At 40.7% G+C, this 16,546-nt stretch overlaps 1 protein-coding gene across 1 annotated transcript in view; it reads left to right on the top strand.

Annotated features, from left to right (window-relative positions):
• The window catches only part of LOC138165306 (disabled homolog 1-like), a 484,798-nt gene that overhangs the window by 318,326 nt on the left and 149,926 nt on the right, over positions 1–16,546 (top strand). The window contains exon 4 of the mRNA XM_069093489.1: positions 2,581–2,679. Coding sequence (XP_068949590.1) covers positions 2,581–2,679 — 99 coding nt within the window. The remainder of the gene's footprint in view (positions 1–2,580; positions 2,680–16,546) is intronic.

Raw genomic sequence — 16,546 nt, forward strand, 5'->3', positions numbered from 1 at the left:
ACCTCTGACTTTTTATATTCTAAGACCTTGCCCAGCTCTGACATTCCTTATTCTCAGGCCCCTCTCAGCTCTGACATTCTCTGTTCTAAAGCCATTCCTAGTTCTGACATTCCCTGTTCTAAGGCCCCTCCCCAGCTCTGACAGGTTCTAAGGCCATGCCCAGCCCTCACATTCCCTGTTCTAAGGCCCCTCCCAGCTCTATCATTCCTTGATTCTAGTATCTCTGCCACATAGCACTGTTTTTTTTTTTTCTGAAGCATTATTATAGAGCAAACCAGTGCAAACTCCTTATGTTCCAGCAATGAGAAATAGTCATTTCATGCTCACCAGAATCCTAGAAGGTAAAAGCCAAAGCTCTTTAATTTAGGCTTTAAAAAAAGAAAAAGGAAAATCCATCTGATGATACTAATGATGATGGCATCGTGACATGAGACTCATAACTCTTTACTCAGTGATTTTGACCTTAATTTACATTCCATCAGCACTTAAGGCAGCTCAGCCCTTCTGGGCTAGATTAACAGACAAACGCTCATTATTCTTTTGTTTCAGGTGGAAATGTCCTATCTCCCCAACAGCTTTTTAATCTATTCCAGAGAAGGGTTCATGCTGCCTCCTTCTTTGCATGTCTAGAGTGCTCAATATACCTTTGTCAACACAAAGGGACCATTCAATAAATGCTCTCTCAATGTCTTAATTAGTGGATGAAAGAATGAGCTGACAATCCTATGAAGGCTAGTTGAGTTTTTGGGGGTCATATCTGGACTCCTAATCTCCACTTGTTGGAATTCTCTACATATTCATCAAGATCAAGCTCAGATGCTACCTGATTCAGAAAGCCCATCGGAACTCCTCTCTGTCCCTCCCCAGATAGAAGTGATCTGTCTCTCCTATCAACTCATTGCAGCACCATTTTCAGACCTCTCTTACTTTGTTCTGTTTTCCATACTAACATGATTAAGTTTCATCTCTCCTAATAGACTCCAAGTACTATAGAATGAGAGGCTTTTTTCTGTTTTTTCTTTGTACTTCCCCATATTCTGATACATTTCCCTCACTTAGAAGACTCCTTAGTAAATCATGGAGTGTCAATATATATATATACCCTTTGACCCAGAAATACCGCTTCTAGGATGTATCCCAAAGAGATCATAAAAATAGGAAAAGGACTCACCTGTACAAAGTTCTTTTTGCTGTGTCCAAGAACTAGAAATTAAAGGGATGCCCATCTTTTGGGGAATGGCTGAACAAGTTGTGATATATGAATGTAATGGAATACTATTGTGCTATAAGAAATGATGAACAGGTAGACTTCAGAAAATCCTGGAAAGACTTATATGAACTGATGCTGAGTGAAGTGAACAAAACCAGGAGAACATTGTTCACAAAAACAGCCACAGTGTGCAGTGAGTGATTTTGATAGACTTAACCCTTCTCGGGAATGCAAGAACCTAAAACAATTCCAAATTACTCATGGTAAATGCCATCCATATATAGAGAAAGAACTGGGGAGTCGGAATGCAGAGTAAAACAGACTATTTTCTTTTTTGTTTGTTTTTTTTTCTTTCTCATGGTCTCTCCCATTCATATAATTCTTCTGTGCAACTTGACTAATGTTGTGTTTCTTATGTGAAGAATTAAATTAAATTAAAACACATTAACATGTGTTTAATAGGAATGTATGTTGCATGCAGTCTTGGGGAGAGAGGGGAAAGGGAAAGTTAGAAAATTTAAAACTTATGAAATTGATTGTTGAAAACTAAAAATAAATAAATAGAAATCATGGAAAATCAGAATTTAACACAACTCCCAAGATTATTTAATCCAAACCCTTCACTTGACAGATTAGGGCAACTGAGGCTTAGAGAAATGAATTGCCTGTTCAAGGTCAGACAATGAGTTAATGTCAGGGCCAGGACCAAAAGCCAAGTTTCCTGTTTCCTACCTCAGTGTGCCTTTTGGAAACACCATGATATTTTCCCAATTAAAAATAAATAAATAAATGAGTGAACAAGCAAATGAATAAATTAATGAATAAATGGGATTATAATAATAGTTGCTGACAATTACATAGCAATTTAAGCTATTTAAATTACATACTGTCTTATGTGATGGGAAAAACATGAATGATGGAAGAATGAATGAATAAAGACTGAAGGAATTAGCCAGTGTATGGGATCTGGTGTCAGAGGTTAATAGGATCCTAGATTTCAGACAAGAAGGGCATTTAGTGATTATCTAGTCCACCTATCTCATTTTACAGTAGGGGAAACTGAGACCAAATAAAGGTCAAATGATTTGCTCAAGATCACACACTTAGGATATCGAAGAGCCAGGGCTTAAAACCTAGTCTTCTCATTCCCTATCCAGCTGTGTTTTCATCAGACTAAGCCGTCAACTTTTTAGAATTTGGAAAATGGGCCATGAGAGAATAAAAGGGCCAACGAGACTGGTACTGAAGTCGAGGATCATTGTCCGTGGGTTGATGGTATCTGACCTACCTTAGGGGGCCCCTATGCAGTAAAGCTACCAGGGAAGAGTTGCGAAAATGCCGAACTCAAACCCCGTCCTTTCTCTCCACAGGGAGTTGTCGCTGGAGCCCGTTCCAAAGGAGAACACAAACAGAAAATCTTTTTAACCATCTCCTTTGGAGGAATCAAAATCTTTGATGAAAAGACAGGAGTAAGTAAAAGGATGATATGACAGAACGGGATTGAATTTATTGACAGATGTGCCCTTAAAAGCTTTCTCTGGCTGCTCAGCGATCTCCAATCCGCATAAACACACATATAGCAGCTGACAAACTTGATAAGCTGGGCTCGTTCATCACAGAGAGCCTCTTTGCTGAGTGGTGTGGGAAGTGATTGCCCACCATGGGGGTACCCTGGGTTGTGCTAAAGATGCCATAGCACCCCTGTCCTCTAATGGGAGATTGAGAGAGTTAAATGAGCTGGGGGTGATGTCAATGTTGATAGGAAATTTCCATCTGCATTTGCCACAGTAAACACGGATACTCAGCAAGGCCTTTTGCCTCAATGTCAATGAATTCTGACATCTAGGTTTAACCTCTAGTACCTTGAAATTGGAGTAATTTCAGCAAGGGAATTGGGCTCTTAATCTTTAAAACCCCCAAATCCATCACTCTGTGAGCAGCAAAGGAGAGAGTGGATGTGTTCTTTGGGCCTGCCAAAGAAGGGGTGAGGTGGATTTCTGGGTATGCCAACTTCAGAGGAGCTTTTCATGCTCAGACTCACCCACAGTTTTTGACTCAGTGGTTCCTAGTATCATAAATTTGGAGCTGGATAGAAGCTATTTGGTGCAAGCCACTCATTTTTATAAATGAGGAGACCAAGGCACATAAGAGTTAAAATCATGTGCCCAAGGTCACAGAGAGATACTAAGTGATAAAGCCAGCATCTGAACCCAGTTCTTTGACTCCACGTCCTGTGCTCAAACCAGGGTTTGTCCAAGGAAGACAAATAAGTCAAGATGAAATTTTCAGAGTTTTCTTGTAGTTTTTTTTGTAAATAAAGAATAAGCAGCAACAGAAACTGTTTGCTCTTGGTCCCTTGGAAGAAAGAGATGGCAATGAGACGGTAGGGGCATCTGGAGTCTTGGGAGGGTAAAAACAGCAAGGAAGGAGATCTGGGCACAGTTTACCTGCTATAAAGTGAAGTACAAGGAACCCTCAGGTATATTTTTATCTAAAAAAATATCCATTTGTAATGATCAGCAAGCCAAATTTCCTAGATCTTTGAAGGTAGGAAATATGTCCACGGGGGGCCTGGAATCACATTTTTTAGTGAAGGCTTGTTTTTCCCCCAGAGATACCTTTGGCATCTGGAATGAGATCTGCCTTACCTCAGTCTGTATTCATTCCCACAGTGGCAGGAGGGCTGGTTTTTGTTCCCCACCCCCACGCCCAATAAGAAAAAGAAACATTGGCAGAGCAGAGTTCTCCCTAGAATTTAAAAACAAAAAGCTGTCAGAGATATTGATCCCAATTAAAGAGATTGGTTACAGCAATTTACACCCTGTCTCAAATTTCAAAGGGCCTTTGATCCCAGTCCTTATATGATTAACTTTCTTTTTTTGAATTGTTAACATGGGGTGGAAATGCCTCTCAATTGAGGGCTATTCATATTATCGGATGTCTAGTTATCACTAATATCAAAGGGATGAAAACGGCTGTTAGAATTCTACCACACTCCAGAAAAGTGTCCTGGTTCATGCTTGTATGCATCCACACCTGTCTAAAGCACTCCCATCATCATTCTGATTGGCTTTCTGCTTATCTGTGCACATGGCTTATCTCCCCCTACTGGACTGTGGAAATTCCTTACGAGAAAGGGCTTGTAACTATTAACCTTGAATTACCTCTCTGACAGCCCTCTCAGCTCCTGGTACAAAATTCAGGGGCTACAGAAGCTCAGGGCAGAATGACATTGTGGATAGAGAGCCAGTCTTGGAATCAAGATGGCCTGGGTTGAAGCTGGGCTTCAGATTCCAGATGGTTGTGTGACCCCTAGCAGGTTACTTAACTCCCCAGGATCCCAGGCAACCCTAATAGTTTAAGTGGCATATTTGCTGACATTGGTAGAGGGAGGTTATTCACTGAGAAATCCTTATGCCAATAAAATAACAGGTCTAGACACCTCCTCTCCCCCAAAAATCTTTAAAGTGTCTCTATTCCCTTCATTTCAGGTGATCAAAATCCATCCACATGTTCTCTTGCCTTCCCCATAATTGTCCTTAAAAGATCCGCTCAGTTTTCTGAAGACTTTCCACTGTTTCTTGTAACGTTTCATGGATCCTTGTGCTGGGCACATTACAAATAATGGATGAATGGATAGGTGGATATATATGTATAATTGACTTGGTATCAAGTCCCCGCTGCCATCCTGATTGCCCACCTTTGGCTGTGTTGGTTTTTGTACCTCAATGAGTCCATGGTCTTGGTATGTTATTAACGAGTGTACTCCCTGCAATATGGCATCATCTGGTCACAGGATTATAGATTCATTGATACTGTGGAACACATTCAGAAAGAAAAGTGAAGGACCTTGTGGAATGAATAGATGTTTGAGGAATTAGGGAGGTTTAATCTGAAGAAAAGAAGATATAGGGAGGAAAAAGCTCTCATTTATTAAAGAACTAGAAAAATTGTCACATATAGAAGGGATTCTTCTTCTGACTGACCACACTGGGTAGATTTAGGCGCAATGGGTAGAAGGGGCCCCAAAAAAGCTTCCTAACAGGGTGAACCATCCCAGAGAAGAATGGGCCACCATGGCAGGTGGTGGCTTCCTACCCCACCACCACTAGAGGGCCATGTTACTGGGGGTGGGGGTCGGGGTGAGATGACTGTCCATGACTGGGTAGAACTGATGGCTCCAGTGGTCCTTTCCAAGTCTGAACATCTTCGATTCTGGGAATTTGAATGAGGCAGTTGTAGGATCATTATAATAGAGGCAGCACAGGGTCATGGATGATCTTGGAGTCAGGACACAGCTGTCAAGTCTGATGTTTTCTAGTGCCTAGCACAGTAGGAGCTTAATAATCACTTGGATAGTTAGCATATCAATACATTACTTAGCCTACCTGAGCCTCCATCTCCGAAGATGGGAATGGTTCACCTAATCTCTGAAGTTGCTTCCACCTCTCAATTCCTGGGAACCTAAGGAGGTTGGAGGGCTGGTTTGGTTTCTTGTTTTGTTTTTGTATTTTGGCATGGCCCCTTATTTGCATGAAATTTCCATATCCTTGTGGTATTGTCCACTGACAGTGCTTCCTCAGACTCGGCAGCCACCAGAGATTCATTTTAATATAAAAGAGACAAAACATTCAAGAGGAAAAATAATTTAGGTGCCTGTGTGTTTAGTGTCTTGTTGGATGATATTGGATTTTAATTTATCACAATAAAAAATCAATTTGCAGCTCAAAACCCACACATTTTTAAAAATTGGCCCTGTCAGGGACCTGACGCCAGAGAGATAATTTAGAGGATGAGTTTCATAATTCATTGTTAAAGAAAAAGGTGGGTTTGGATTACTGTTGAACTTCAGTGGGCCTGAGGGCTGAGATACTAAACTCAAGACCTCAGTGATAAACTGGGACACTTCTTTAGGAGGGCACCCAGAAGTGGGATGGGCCTGGAAACTCTGTTATATGAAACATTGGTCAAGAAGGTGGAGACAGCTGGCCAGGAGAAAAGGTTCTGTGGTCAGCTGGCAGAGGAGAGCACACAATGATCCCCGTCTTCAAGTATTAAAGGGCTGTGCTTGCATGAGGGAGGGACAGAACTAGGAGCAATGAGGCAGATTGTGATTTGATCGAAGAGCTGACTTTCCTATCATTATAAAGGGCAGCAGGCAGTCTTGAAAGGGAATGAGCTCCCTGGTGCTGGAGGTCTTCAAGAAAAGATTGGCTGGCCACATGGCAAGAATGTTGCAGAGGAGTTTCCTGTTCAAGAATGAGGTTGGCCCAGGTGCCATCCGAGACCTTTTCCTGGTCTAATATTCTGTTTTGTTCCCTGATCTCCATCAGGAGTCTTTACCCAGCCAATCAAAGGGAGCTGGACATTCATTACCACCTGAGTCAGAGGACCAAGGTTCAAATCCAGGTCTTCTAGGTCAGCTCTATAGTAATAGCCTACATTTATGCAGCCCTTTAGGTCACTGATGCCTCCTTTCTAACAAAATTCCTATAAGACATATAGGCAAGTATTTCTTCTTCCATTTACAAAAGAGGAAAATGAGGATCAGAGTGGTTAAGCCATTTCCTTATGGTCACACAGCAAAAATGAGAGAATTGGAGTAAAACATTGCTCCTTAACCCAGGGTTTGTAGGAGTCCATGGACTGATCAACAGAGGAAGGGTTCTGTGAACTTAAATGGAAAAACAAAAGCCTACATCTTCTTTCCCCATCCCCATTTGGGGTTTTCTTGGCAAAGAGTGGTTTGTGATTGCCTCCTCCACTTCATTTTACAGATGAGGAAATTAAGGGAAACAGGGCTAAGTGACCTGCCCAGGGTCAAACAGCTAGTAACTATCTGAGGCCAGATTCGAACTCACAAAGAAGTCGTCATGACTTCAGGCCTGGCTCTATGTCCAATGAGCCTCCTAATATCAGCCTCCAAATGTAGAATATCCAGGCTGAAGATGGAGCTTGTGGTTTATTGCAAGTTCTTCAGTGGGCAAGACCAGACAGGCTTAGATGAGTACCTCCTCACTCCCAGTAGCCTTCCTTATCCACAGAGACAAACCCATCTCCAGCTAGGTACCTCGAGTTTGCCTTGACTAATAAAAAAATAAAAATAGACATAATTGCTTTAAAGAGACCCTTTTAATGTCTATGACCAACAGACATTGAAATAGTCTAGATATTAAATAGACATAATAGTCTATGAAAATATTTTATTAACTAAATCCACATGACTGGGTCTAAAGGAGGCAGTGAACAGTTATTTGAAAATAAATCCTCTAAGCTGTGGGATTTAGGGTCAGATTGGCCCAGGTCGAGTAGTAGTAGTAGTAGTAGTAGTAGTAGTAGGGTTAATAGTGGTAGTAGTAGGAGTAGTAGCAGTAGTAGTGGTAGTAGTAGTAGGGTTAGTAGTGGTAGTAGTAGTAGTAGGGTTAGTAGTGGTAGTAGTAGTTTTTGTGGTAGTAGTAGTAGGGTTAGTAGTGGTAGTAGTAGTAGTTGTAGTAGTAGTGGTAGTGGTAGTAGTGGTAGTAATAGTAGGGTTAGTAGTATTAGTAGTAGTAGTTGTAGTGGTAGTGGTAGTAGTAGTAGTAGTGGTAGTAGTGGTAGTAGTAGTAGGGTTAGTAGCGGTAGTAGTAATAGTAGTGGGTCCCATTTCTGTGATGCTGTAAATTTACAAAGCACATTCTTTACAAGGATCCTATGAGATCGGTAATATCAATCTACTCATTTTGCTGGTGAAGATGGATGTTATTTGCCCAAGGTCACAAGCTAGTGTCAGTGACAGGATCTGAACCCTTATTCCCAGGGCTTATCCAACTCCAAGCAGCCTAGGAAACTTTTTATGATATTATTAAGGCAATTATCTTTGTCCTGCAAAGGATCCCAAGTTGGGAGGGCTAGGTAATGAACTGGATGGTAGGATAGGGAAAAAGAATAAAGATTGAACCTCTTATTTCATTGGTAAAGGGAACTCCCAGGTGAGGAAACTCCCTTTACTGATACAAGTTGGCACCCTCTCTTAGAGAACTGCCCAATGCACTAAGAAGTTAAGAGGCCATGTAATAGGGTAGGTTTTGATACCAGGTCATCCTGACCCTTTAGGAAAGGGAGTCTTATGCTTTGCATCTCTATCACTTAGGACAATACCTGCTATACAGTAGGTGATTAATTAATGCTTGTTGGCTGAGTGTTGATTGACTGCCTTAGGAGGGGGGTGGAGCTATAGGGAGAGGAATAATAACCAAATAATAGAGAAATAAACTTCAAAAGAGTTTTCCCCAAACTCAGGAAGCCAGGATACATTATAAATCATTGTTGTCCATTTGGCTTTTTCTGGTTTTATTTCAGCGGTTGATTGCTTTATCTGGAGCCTGGGGTTTATTGCCTTGCTATCAGAGCCATTTATTTTAAATTTTAATTTAAAACTCATTTTCATTGACTGTGTCTTGGTTACTTAATAAGAGATTCTATTTTTACAGATTCGTTTGTTAAAGGATCTGTTTGTACTGAAAAAGTAATACTGTAATTAGACTGAGAAGCAAGCTAGCTCTTTGTGTTTTTTTCCCCAAGTACTTTACGTTGGCTAATTCATATGAGTGCTGCAGGAGCCAGCAGCATTTTTCTCCTTGCATTAACGAAGGGGAAACTTTGAGCACAGAAAAATTGAGTGTCTTAGTCAAGGTCAAGATTTGACAAACCTGGATGGAATTGGAGGCTTCATTCCTAGACATAGCTTTGAGAAGGAAGTTTTCAGTGATAAGACTGCTGTTAAGCACTAGTCTTCTGGGATGGGAGACACTGAACTTTAGAAGGGAAAAAAATCCTTAGAACATAGACTATTAGAACAAAGGACATAGAACACCAAACTGACTTTAGACCATAACATGTCAGAACTGGAAGAAGCCTTGCAACATAGAATATTAGATCTTAAAGAACCTTGGAGAACAGAAATGTCAGAGCTTGGACATTAGAACATAGAATGTTGGAGATGGGAGGTTCTTTAGATGAGGCAATGTTGTCATGAGATAGAATGTCAGACTGGAAGTGCCCCCATCTTATGATCTTACCCTGGGATCTGTGAACTTCCCCTCTAAAATATCGATCACTCTATTTCTTCATAATTGATTTTCTTTATAATCCATTGTACTTTATTTTTTACATAGAAAAATATTATTCAGAGAAGGCACCCATAGGTTTCACCAAACTGCCAAAGAAGTCCGTCACACACACACACACACACACACACACACACACACACACACACACACCCAAAGGGTAGGACACCTGCCTTAGAACATTGAGTACCAGAGAGAGGAGAGGCTTTAGAACAGAGGATCTGATAACTGGAGACATGCTGAAATGCAGACAATTAGAGCCAGAAGGGCCCTTGGAGCATACAGTGTTATGAGATGGAATGTCATGTGTAAAGATATCTTAGAGTCTAGAAGACTGAATGCCAGCGCTGAGAGGGAGCTTCACATACAGAACACAGAACATTAGAGCTGGAGAAACTTGAGACCCCAGAATGTTAAAACCTTGAATCCTAGGTTTAGAAGGCAAATGAGGGCAGTAGCAGGACTTGCAGAGGACCTTAAGACATGGGAACTGCTTTACAATATGACCTCTGTTTGCCTTTCACAACTACTCTCTCATTATGCCCATTTTATGGATGAAGATACTGAAGCAGACAGAGGTAAGTGGCCTGGTCAGGCTCACAAAACTGATGTGTCTTAAGCCGGATTTGAACTCTAGTCTTCCTGCCTCCAGGTCTAGCCTCCATCCATTGTACCACTAAGACCATAATGTTAGAATACAAAGTACAGAATGTTGGAGCTGTAGGCACATTCGAATATAGAACATTAGGAATGAAAACATTTTAGAAAAAAGAATGTTAGGACATTTGAAATAAAGTATCAGAAAAAGGCAAGATCTTAGAGATGATTGCATTCCCTTTAGGAAAAACAGGGAGGAGGAAGAATTTATTTCGGGGGTGTGGAAGATGATTTCATCTCATGACTTTACTGTTTCTTTCTTTTATCCCTGCTTGCAAAATGGTTGCTGGGAGGCTAACCCAATTATACTCTTGGGAGATGGGACTGAATTTTTGTTGTTGTGTGTAAAATTGAATTTTAAGCAAAAGAGGCTCTCGGGGTACACGCTGTTCCTCTTTCTGACCAGCACTTTTCCCCTGAACCCCAAGATCAACTGTCCCTGCCTAAAACCTTTGGCCGCCTTTGGTCATCACAGTGGACTCTGCCAATCAACATTACCTTTGGGTCACAACATGGGAAGGCCCTCAGCCTCATTAGCTGTGCCCAGATGACACTGCCACAGGGTTCCATCTGTAACCTTCTTTCATGGTGGATTGGCTTAACCTTCCAGTTAGGAAGACTGTTATGCAAATGTATCTAATGAGCATGAGAAGTCCCTGGTACAAAATTAAACCATCAGTGCCTAATTTTGCTACATGTCATGTGTCTCTTTTTATGATCATAGATATCTATATAAATATACATATGCATATATAATATTGTGTTTAATATATTCATGCATTCCTTATTTATGTAATTTATATAATGTATTCTATATAATTATATAACATATGATGTATATGTTTATGGGAATGAGTTTATACGCACATACATACCTAGATAGTCGGAAATTTGCATATGTAGACAAAAGAAACATTTATTATGAGTAGGAGGATATTCTGACCTTGGAGACCAGAGGGATCCTGAGGGAAAAGGGGGCCCTCCCATGATGAGCAGGGTCGCTATAACCTTCTCAGAAAGGACTTGCTAAAATGCTAGTATGTGAGTTCATTGAGAGTAGGGGTTGTTTCCTTCTGTGTATTTGTGGCTCCCCAGGGCCTGGCATAAAGTCAGCACTTAATGGATGTCTGTGAGTGATTGCTGGGGCCAAACAAACAAATGCAGGCCATGGTGGGAGCCTCGCTCAATCTCTCTTCATAGTTCTGCCCTCCAACTTTAGATTGGGATCAACATTCAGGGCCTTTATGTTTGCTATTGATTTGCTTGACCCAACCATCTTTAAATGCCTTTTTTACAGATTAGTGAGCTTACTCTCCATATTTGCGCAGACACTTTGTAAAGCTTGGACGCTCTAGGCCTAGATGCAACAGTGTGAGCATTTCCTTGCTAACATACAGTAAATTTGTAGATCAGTACAAATTACTACAATTAGTACACACCAGTACATTTGTACATTAAATGAATGGTAGATTTGGGGCCAAGGTCCAGGCTAGATTTCAGGAAATCTCTTTGCCCCTTGGTACCTCAGTTTCCTTGTCTGTAAAATGAGTGCTTTGGATTAGATAGCTTCTGAAGTCCCTTCTAAATCTGTGGTAACAGATGAATTTGTAATTGTCCCTGAAATTACATTTGAAAAGGTAAACACCAACAAAGATGTCACCAGAGCCTTTACAAGCCTGAGATTCTATGATTTTGAACTCCTTCTGTCTAGGTGGGGGAACACAACTTTCTGCCTGTAATGCCCTAGCAATGTCTTTGGTCATGATGGCTTCATTACAGGGAAGGGGTGGGGTGGCTCATCTTGCTTATCATACTTATATCTAAGAGGTGAAGAGTATTGCCTGGAGTCAGAGAACCTGGGCTCAAACCTCACCTCTGTGCCTGGTCCTCATTTCAGCTTTCGTAAAATGAGAAGGTTGACTTAGCTGGCTTCTGAAATCCCTCCCATCTCTAAATCTGTGAACCTCTAAAGTCAGTTCAGTGTGAAAAGCATGAGGGCAGAAGCGTGGGTTGCACCCATGACATTTCTAGGAATCTATGGTCTCATCCATTTGGATGCCCCCTCACCCTCAACAACACAGTCTCCCACCCACTCATGGCTGCCCATCCTGGGTGACTGTCGACAATGTCAATCCCATAAGTCATCATAGGAGGTTTGCCCACAATGCTACGGACCATCACAGCTTTCTCCTAATCTATGAAAATCTCCAGTGGACCTGTCTCATTCTAACAAGTGTCTCTCACTTTCGCCATGTGACCAGCCCTCCCCAATTCTTTTTCAAGCATCCGTTTCCTTGGTGACATCCTCTGCTCCAATTCCTTACTTTCTTGTTTACTTGAAATGAAAATGGCTTTACCCTCCTTGAGTTTACAGTCCAATTGGGAGACAAGTTATGGACACAGAAAGTGGGACCACAAGCTAGAACATCACTAATATACGTAAGAGGACAAACGGTTTATTCAACATCAGCACCTTGAGAACAAAGACTGGTTCATTTTTCTTTGTTCTTCTGGTATCTGGCATATTTGGGCATTTAACAAATGTTTCATTGGCATCTGGCTTAGTGGGAAAAGGGCTGGAATCAGTCGGGAAGAGTGGAGTTTGGAACCTGCCTCAGCATTCACTAGCAATGGGATCCTGACCATGCTCCTTAATGTCCTTCTGCTTCAGTTTCCTCATCCATGAAATGAAACATAATAGGTAGAGAATGTAGTGGATAGAACTGGAGTACATAAGACCTGGGTTTGAATCTTGCCTCAGGAACTCATAAGCAAAGAAACTCTGGGTATACTAGTTAGCCTTCTTCTGCCTCAGTTCCATAATCTATAAAATGGGACAGTAGGTAGAGTGCTAGAATTGGAGGGTAGAAGACCTGAGTTTGATTCCTGCCTCACATACTCTGTAGCTTTGTTACGCTGGGTGTTACTTAGTCTCTGCCTCAGTATCTTAAGATGTAAAAGGAGGCAATTGAACTTGATAGTCTCCATGTCTGATTTCAAATCTATGAAACTTTGAATTGAATAAAGGAAAGCCACGTGATTTGAGTGAGTACAAGAGAATATTTTTGTCAGTCTGTGGCTTTTGTGCTTATTGGAGAAATGCATCCTTAATGATGGAGACTTTCTTCTGACTTCCTCAAACCCAGTGCTGGCTGCATACCAGAACCAGCAAATTCAGATAAGACATTTATCACACTTATATACTTCAAATTGAAAAAAATTTTTGGAAAAAAATAGTGATTTCTGTTTGAAGGGAAGGGAACCAGACAAGGGTCATAATCCTTCTAGTCCCACCAACTTACCCTTCAATGAAAATGGATGACTTTTGGAAAGAAGATTGTCTCCAGTCAAAGGTTCAAATTCTATCATTGACTCTCGTTACTATAGATGACCTTGATAAGGTCATTTAACTTCCCTGGGCTTCATTTTCTTGCTTGTAAAATGAAGGGGTTCCCGTTGACAGTCTCTGAGGTCCCCAGAAGCTCAGGAGGCTACTGGAAAATAGGGTAGCTTCCCAGGGACTGTTCCCATGCCCACACAGAAGGTCCCCTCACTGTTACCACGGCAGTGGCTCTTGGGAACGTGGCAGCCTGGTGAAAGGTGAATAAGATGACTTAATAGACCCATTCTTACTCTAATTGTTCATATTCTCTGTAGGAAAGTCCCTCTCATTTGCCCGCATTTTAAACTCCATCCATTTGTTTATCCACTAAAACTGCCTGGGTACTATCAGGCTGCTGGAATAAGCTCGGTGTTCCAAGCCTGGGGCTGAGTGGGTGCCCTATTAGGTGTCAGTGATAAGGTGCATGTTTTTGATACTTTATTACTCTGCCTATAAAGCACATGGGAGAACAATGAAATAGGTGCCTGGAGAATTTGAATACCGATCACTGTAATTTATAAAGTCTCCTTTAATAAAGAGGACTGGAGGCAGCTCTCAGGAAGACTGCAGGGGACAATGTGAAGAGTCTTAAGTTTTGAATCACAGGACCTGGGTTCAAATCCCAGTGCTGTCACTTATTACCTGTGTGACCTTAGGAATGTACTTTAAAACTCTGGGTCTTGATTTTCTCATCTCCAAAATGAAGAGCTAAATTAATAAAGAAAAAAAAAACATTTCTTAAACTCATTATGTTCTAGGTATTGTGTCAAGCCCTAGGGATACAAATATTTAAAAAGAGTCAGCCCCTGCCCTCAATGAATTCACATATTCTAATAGGGAAAGATAGCACATATAGAGTAATAGTGACCATAGAGAAGTGTCCTTTAACTCTAAATATTTCATCTTCTTGGCCCAAAGGAAGTTGGATTAACAACCTTAACTTGACTAATGTTCCCCTACCTATAGTAGTTCTCCAATCCTAATTGTTCTAATTTCTAGAGCACTTTTAATTTTTGCAAAAGACTTTTTCTTCCAACAAACCTGTGAAGTAATGAGGGTAAGCCATATCATCCCCATTTTACAAGTGAATTAACTAAGGTTCAAGTGAGGGGTGGAGGAAAATGATTTTCCCAGGTCATAAAGCTACAACATGGGGTAAATTGGCACCAAGATTTGAAGCCAAGTCTACAACACCCCAATCTCATGTCCTTTCTATGGCTCCATACAGCAATACCCAAAACCCATTGGGATATTATAAACTCCATTTTAAGCTTAAGTACTCTGTGCCTCTCACATAGTAAGCACTTAATAAATGTTCTATCTGTCTGTCCATCTGTTTGTCTATCTATCCATTCATCCATCCAGTCATCCATCCATCCAACCAACCATCCATCCATCCATCCAATCAACCCATCCATCCATCCATCCATCCATCCATCCATCCATCCATCCAATCAAGCCATCCATCCACCCATCTATCCATCCATCTATCAAACAACAACAACAATAATGCATGTTTGTGTAGCAGTTATTACTATGTGTCAGGCACAGTATGGAGCACTTTGCAGTTGTTATCTTATTTAATCTATCTAATTCACCTGAAACCTCTAGTAATTCCGATATCTGCATGCACAGTCCATACATATACATGTATATAGGTATATATGTGTACACATATATATGTGTATGTAATATATGCCTACATCCATATGAAATGTATAAGTATATATAAATGTCCATTCTCATCCTCATCTCATCATGGTCATATATCATTAGGCCTGCAAGGACCCTAGAGATCAAGCCAGTGAGAGTTGAACTGTTTTAGTAAATGCGTACCAGGATCAGTAATCACAATGTGTTTGGGCCTAACAAAGATTTATTGATAGTGATGAAGAAGCACAATCTGTTAGCTATCCCAAAATATGTAAATAGCAATAATGCAATGCTAGCCTCCCTGAAAAGCTTAAGCAACTTCAAAACTAATTTGGTAGTTAGAAACCTTATACTAGTCGCTGATGAGTTTTGATCTATTCTTATACGATTATTGACTTTGGACAAGCAGATCTATTGTTGAGAATTCATCCAGTATGTTCAACAAGGACGCATTTCAATCCTACCTCCAGGATTTAAGCCCTAATGTCTGGACTCTCAACTTCCATTTCAACAATTTTCATGAAAGAGAATGCACTGAGATGGAGAATAAGACATACTCTTTTGGGCATGGCCAGTAGGAAAATTATTTTGCTTGCCTTTGAAGTGACTATACATATTTGTTACAGGGGGTTCTTTTCATTTTCAGTGAGGTTGGGGAGATGGAAAGGAGAGAAATAAATGCTTTGTAACTGAAAAAATCTTACTATTATTATTTTCCAAGAAGGAGAAAGAAAGAGAATGTCCTGTAGAAACAAACATAGGCCAAGATTTGAGAACAGAACCAGATGTCTTTCAGACTACTCTTCTGCCAGTGAAAATGTCCCTGTTTTTCTCACTAATCATTTAAGGAACATTTGAAGTCCTCTAGTCCATCTGACTCATTTTGCAGAGGAGCAAATTGAGACCCAGAAAGTGAAATGATTTCCCTTGGGTCACACGGTGAGCAAGTGTCTAAGGAATATTTGAACCCAGGTATTCTTGACTCCCAAACTACTTCCTGATCATAAAAACTCTCCAACAAATGTTTGTTAAGTGACTACTGTGGGCCGCCCACTGTGCTAGGTGCTTGAGATAGAAACACAAAAATGGAACAATTCCTGATCTCAAGGAGATCACATTTCTTTTGGGGGATAATAGAATATAACTATATATTACATGTAACTAAATATGAAATATATACAAAGTAAATACAAGATAATTGTAGGTGAATTCAATAGCATCTAGGGAGAGCAGGAAAATTCTGATCTCTTAAAAGACCCTTTAGTTTAGTGGGGTGTGGTAGGTCTGGCAGACGTGCAATAAACTCTTAAAATCCAGTCCAAACCCTCATTTGACAGATGAGTAATATGCAAACCTGAGGGAGCCCATAGTGAGTTTAAGTTAGAACCAGAATCCAACCCAGGTCTCCTACCTTCTAATATTAGAGAGTTTCACATTATGCTTCCTCAGACTTCCTAGAAATTAGGGAGGGTATTGGCAACTTATCTGTGTGGTTTGGGAATGCACTCTGGGTAGGTGGTGGAATTAAGGGAATGCTCT

The sequence above is a fragment of the Petaurus breviceps genome, unplaced genomic scaffold (assembly GCF_028583685.1).
Source record: "Petaurus breviceps papuanus isolate PSGF00001 unplaced genomic scaffold, PetGlider_PUasm1.0 208, whole genome shotgun sequence".
NCBI classification, from domain to species: Eukaryota; Metazoa; Chordata; class Mammalia; order Diprotodontia; family Petauridae; genus Petaurus; species Petaurus breviceps.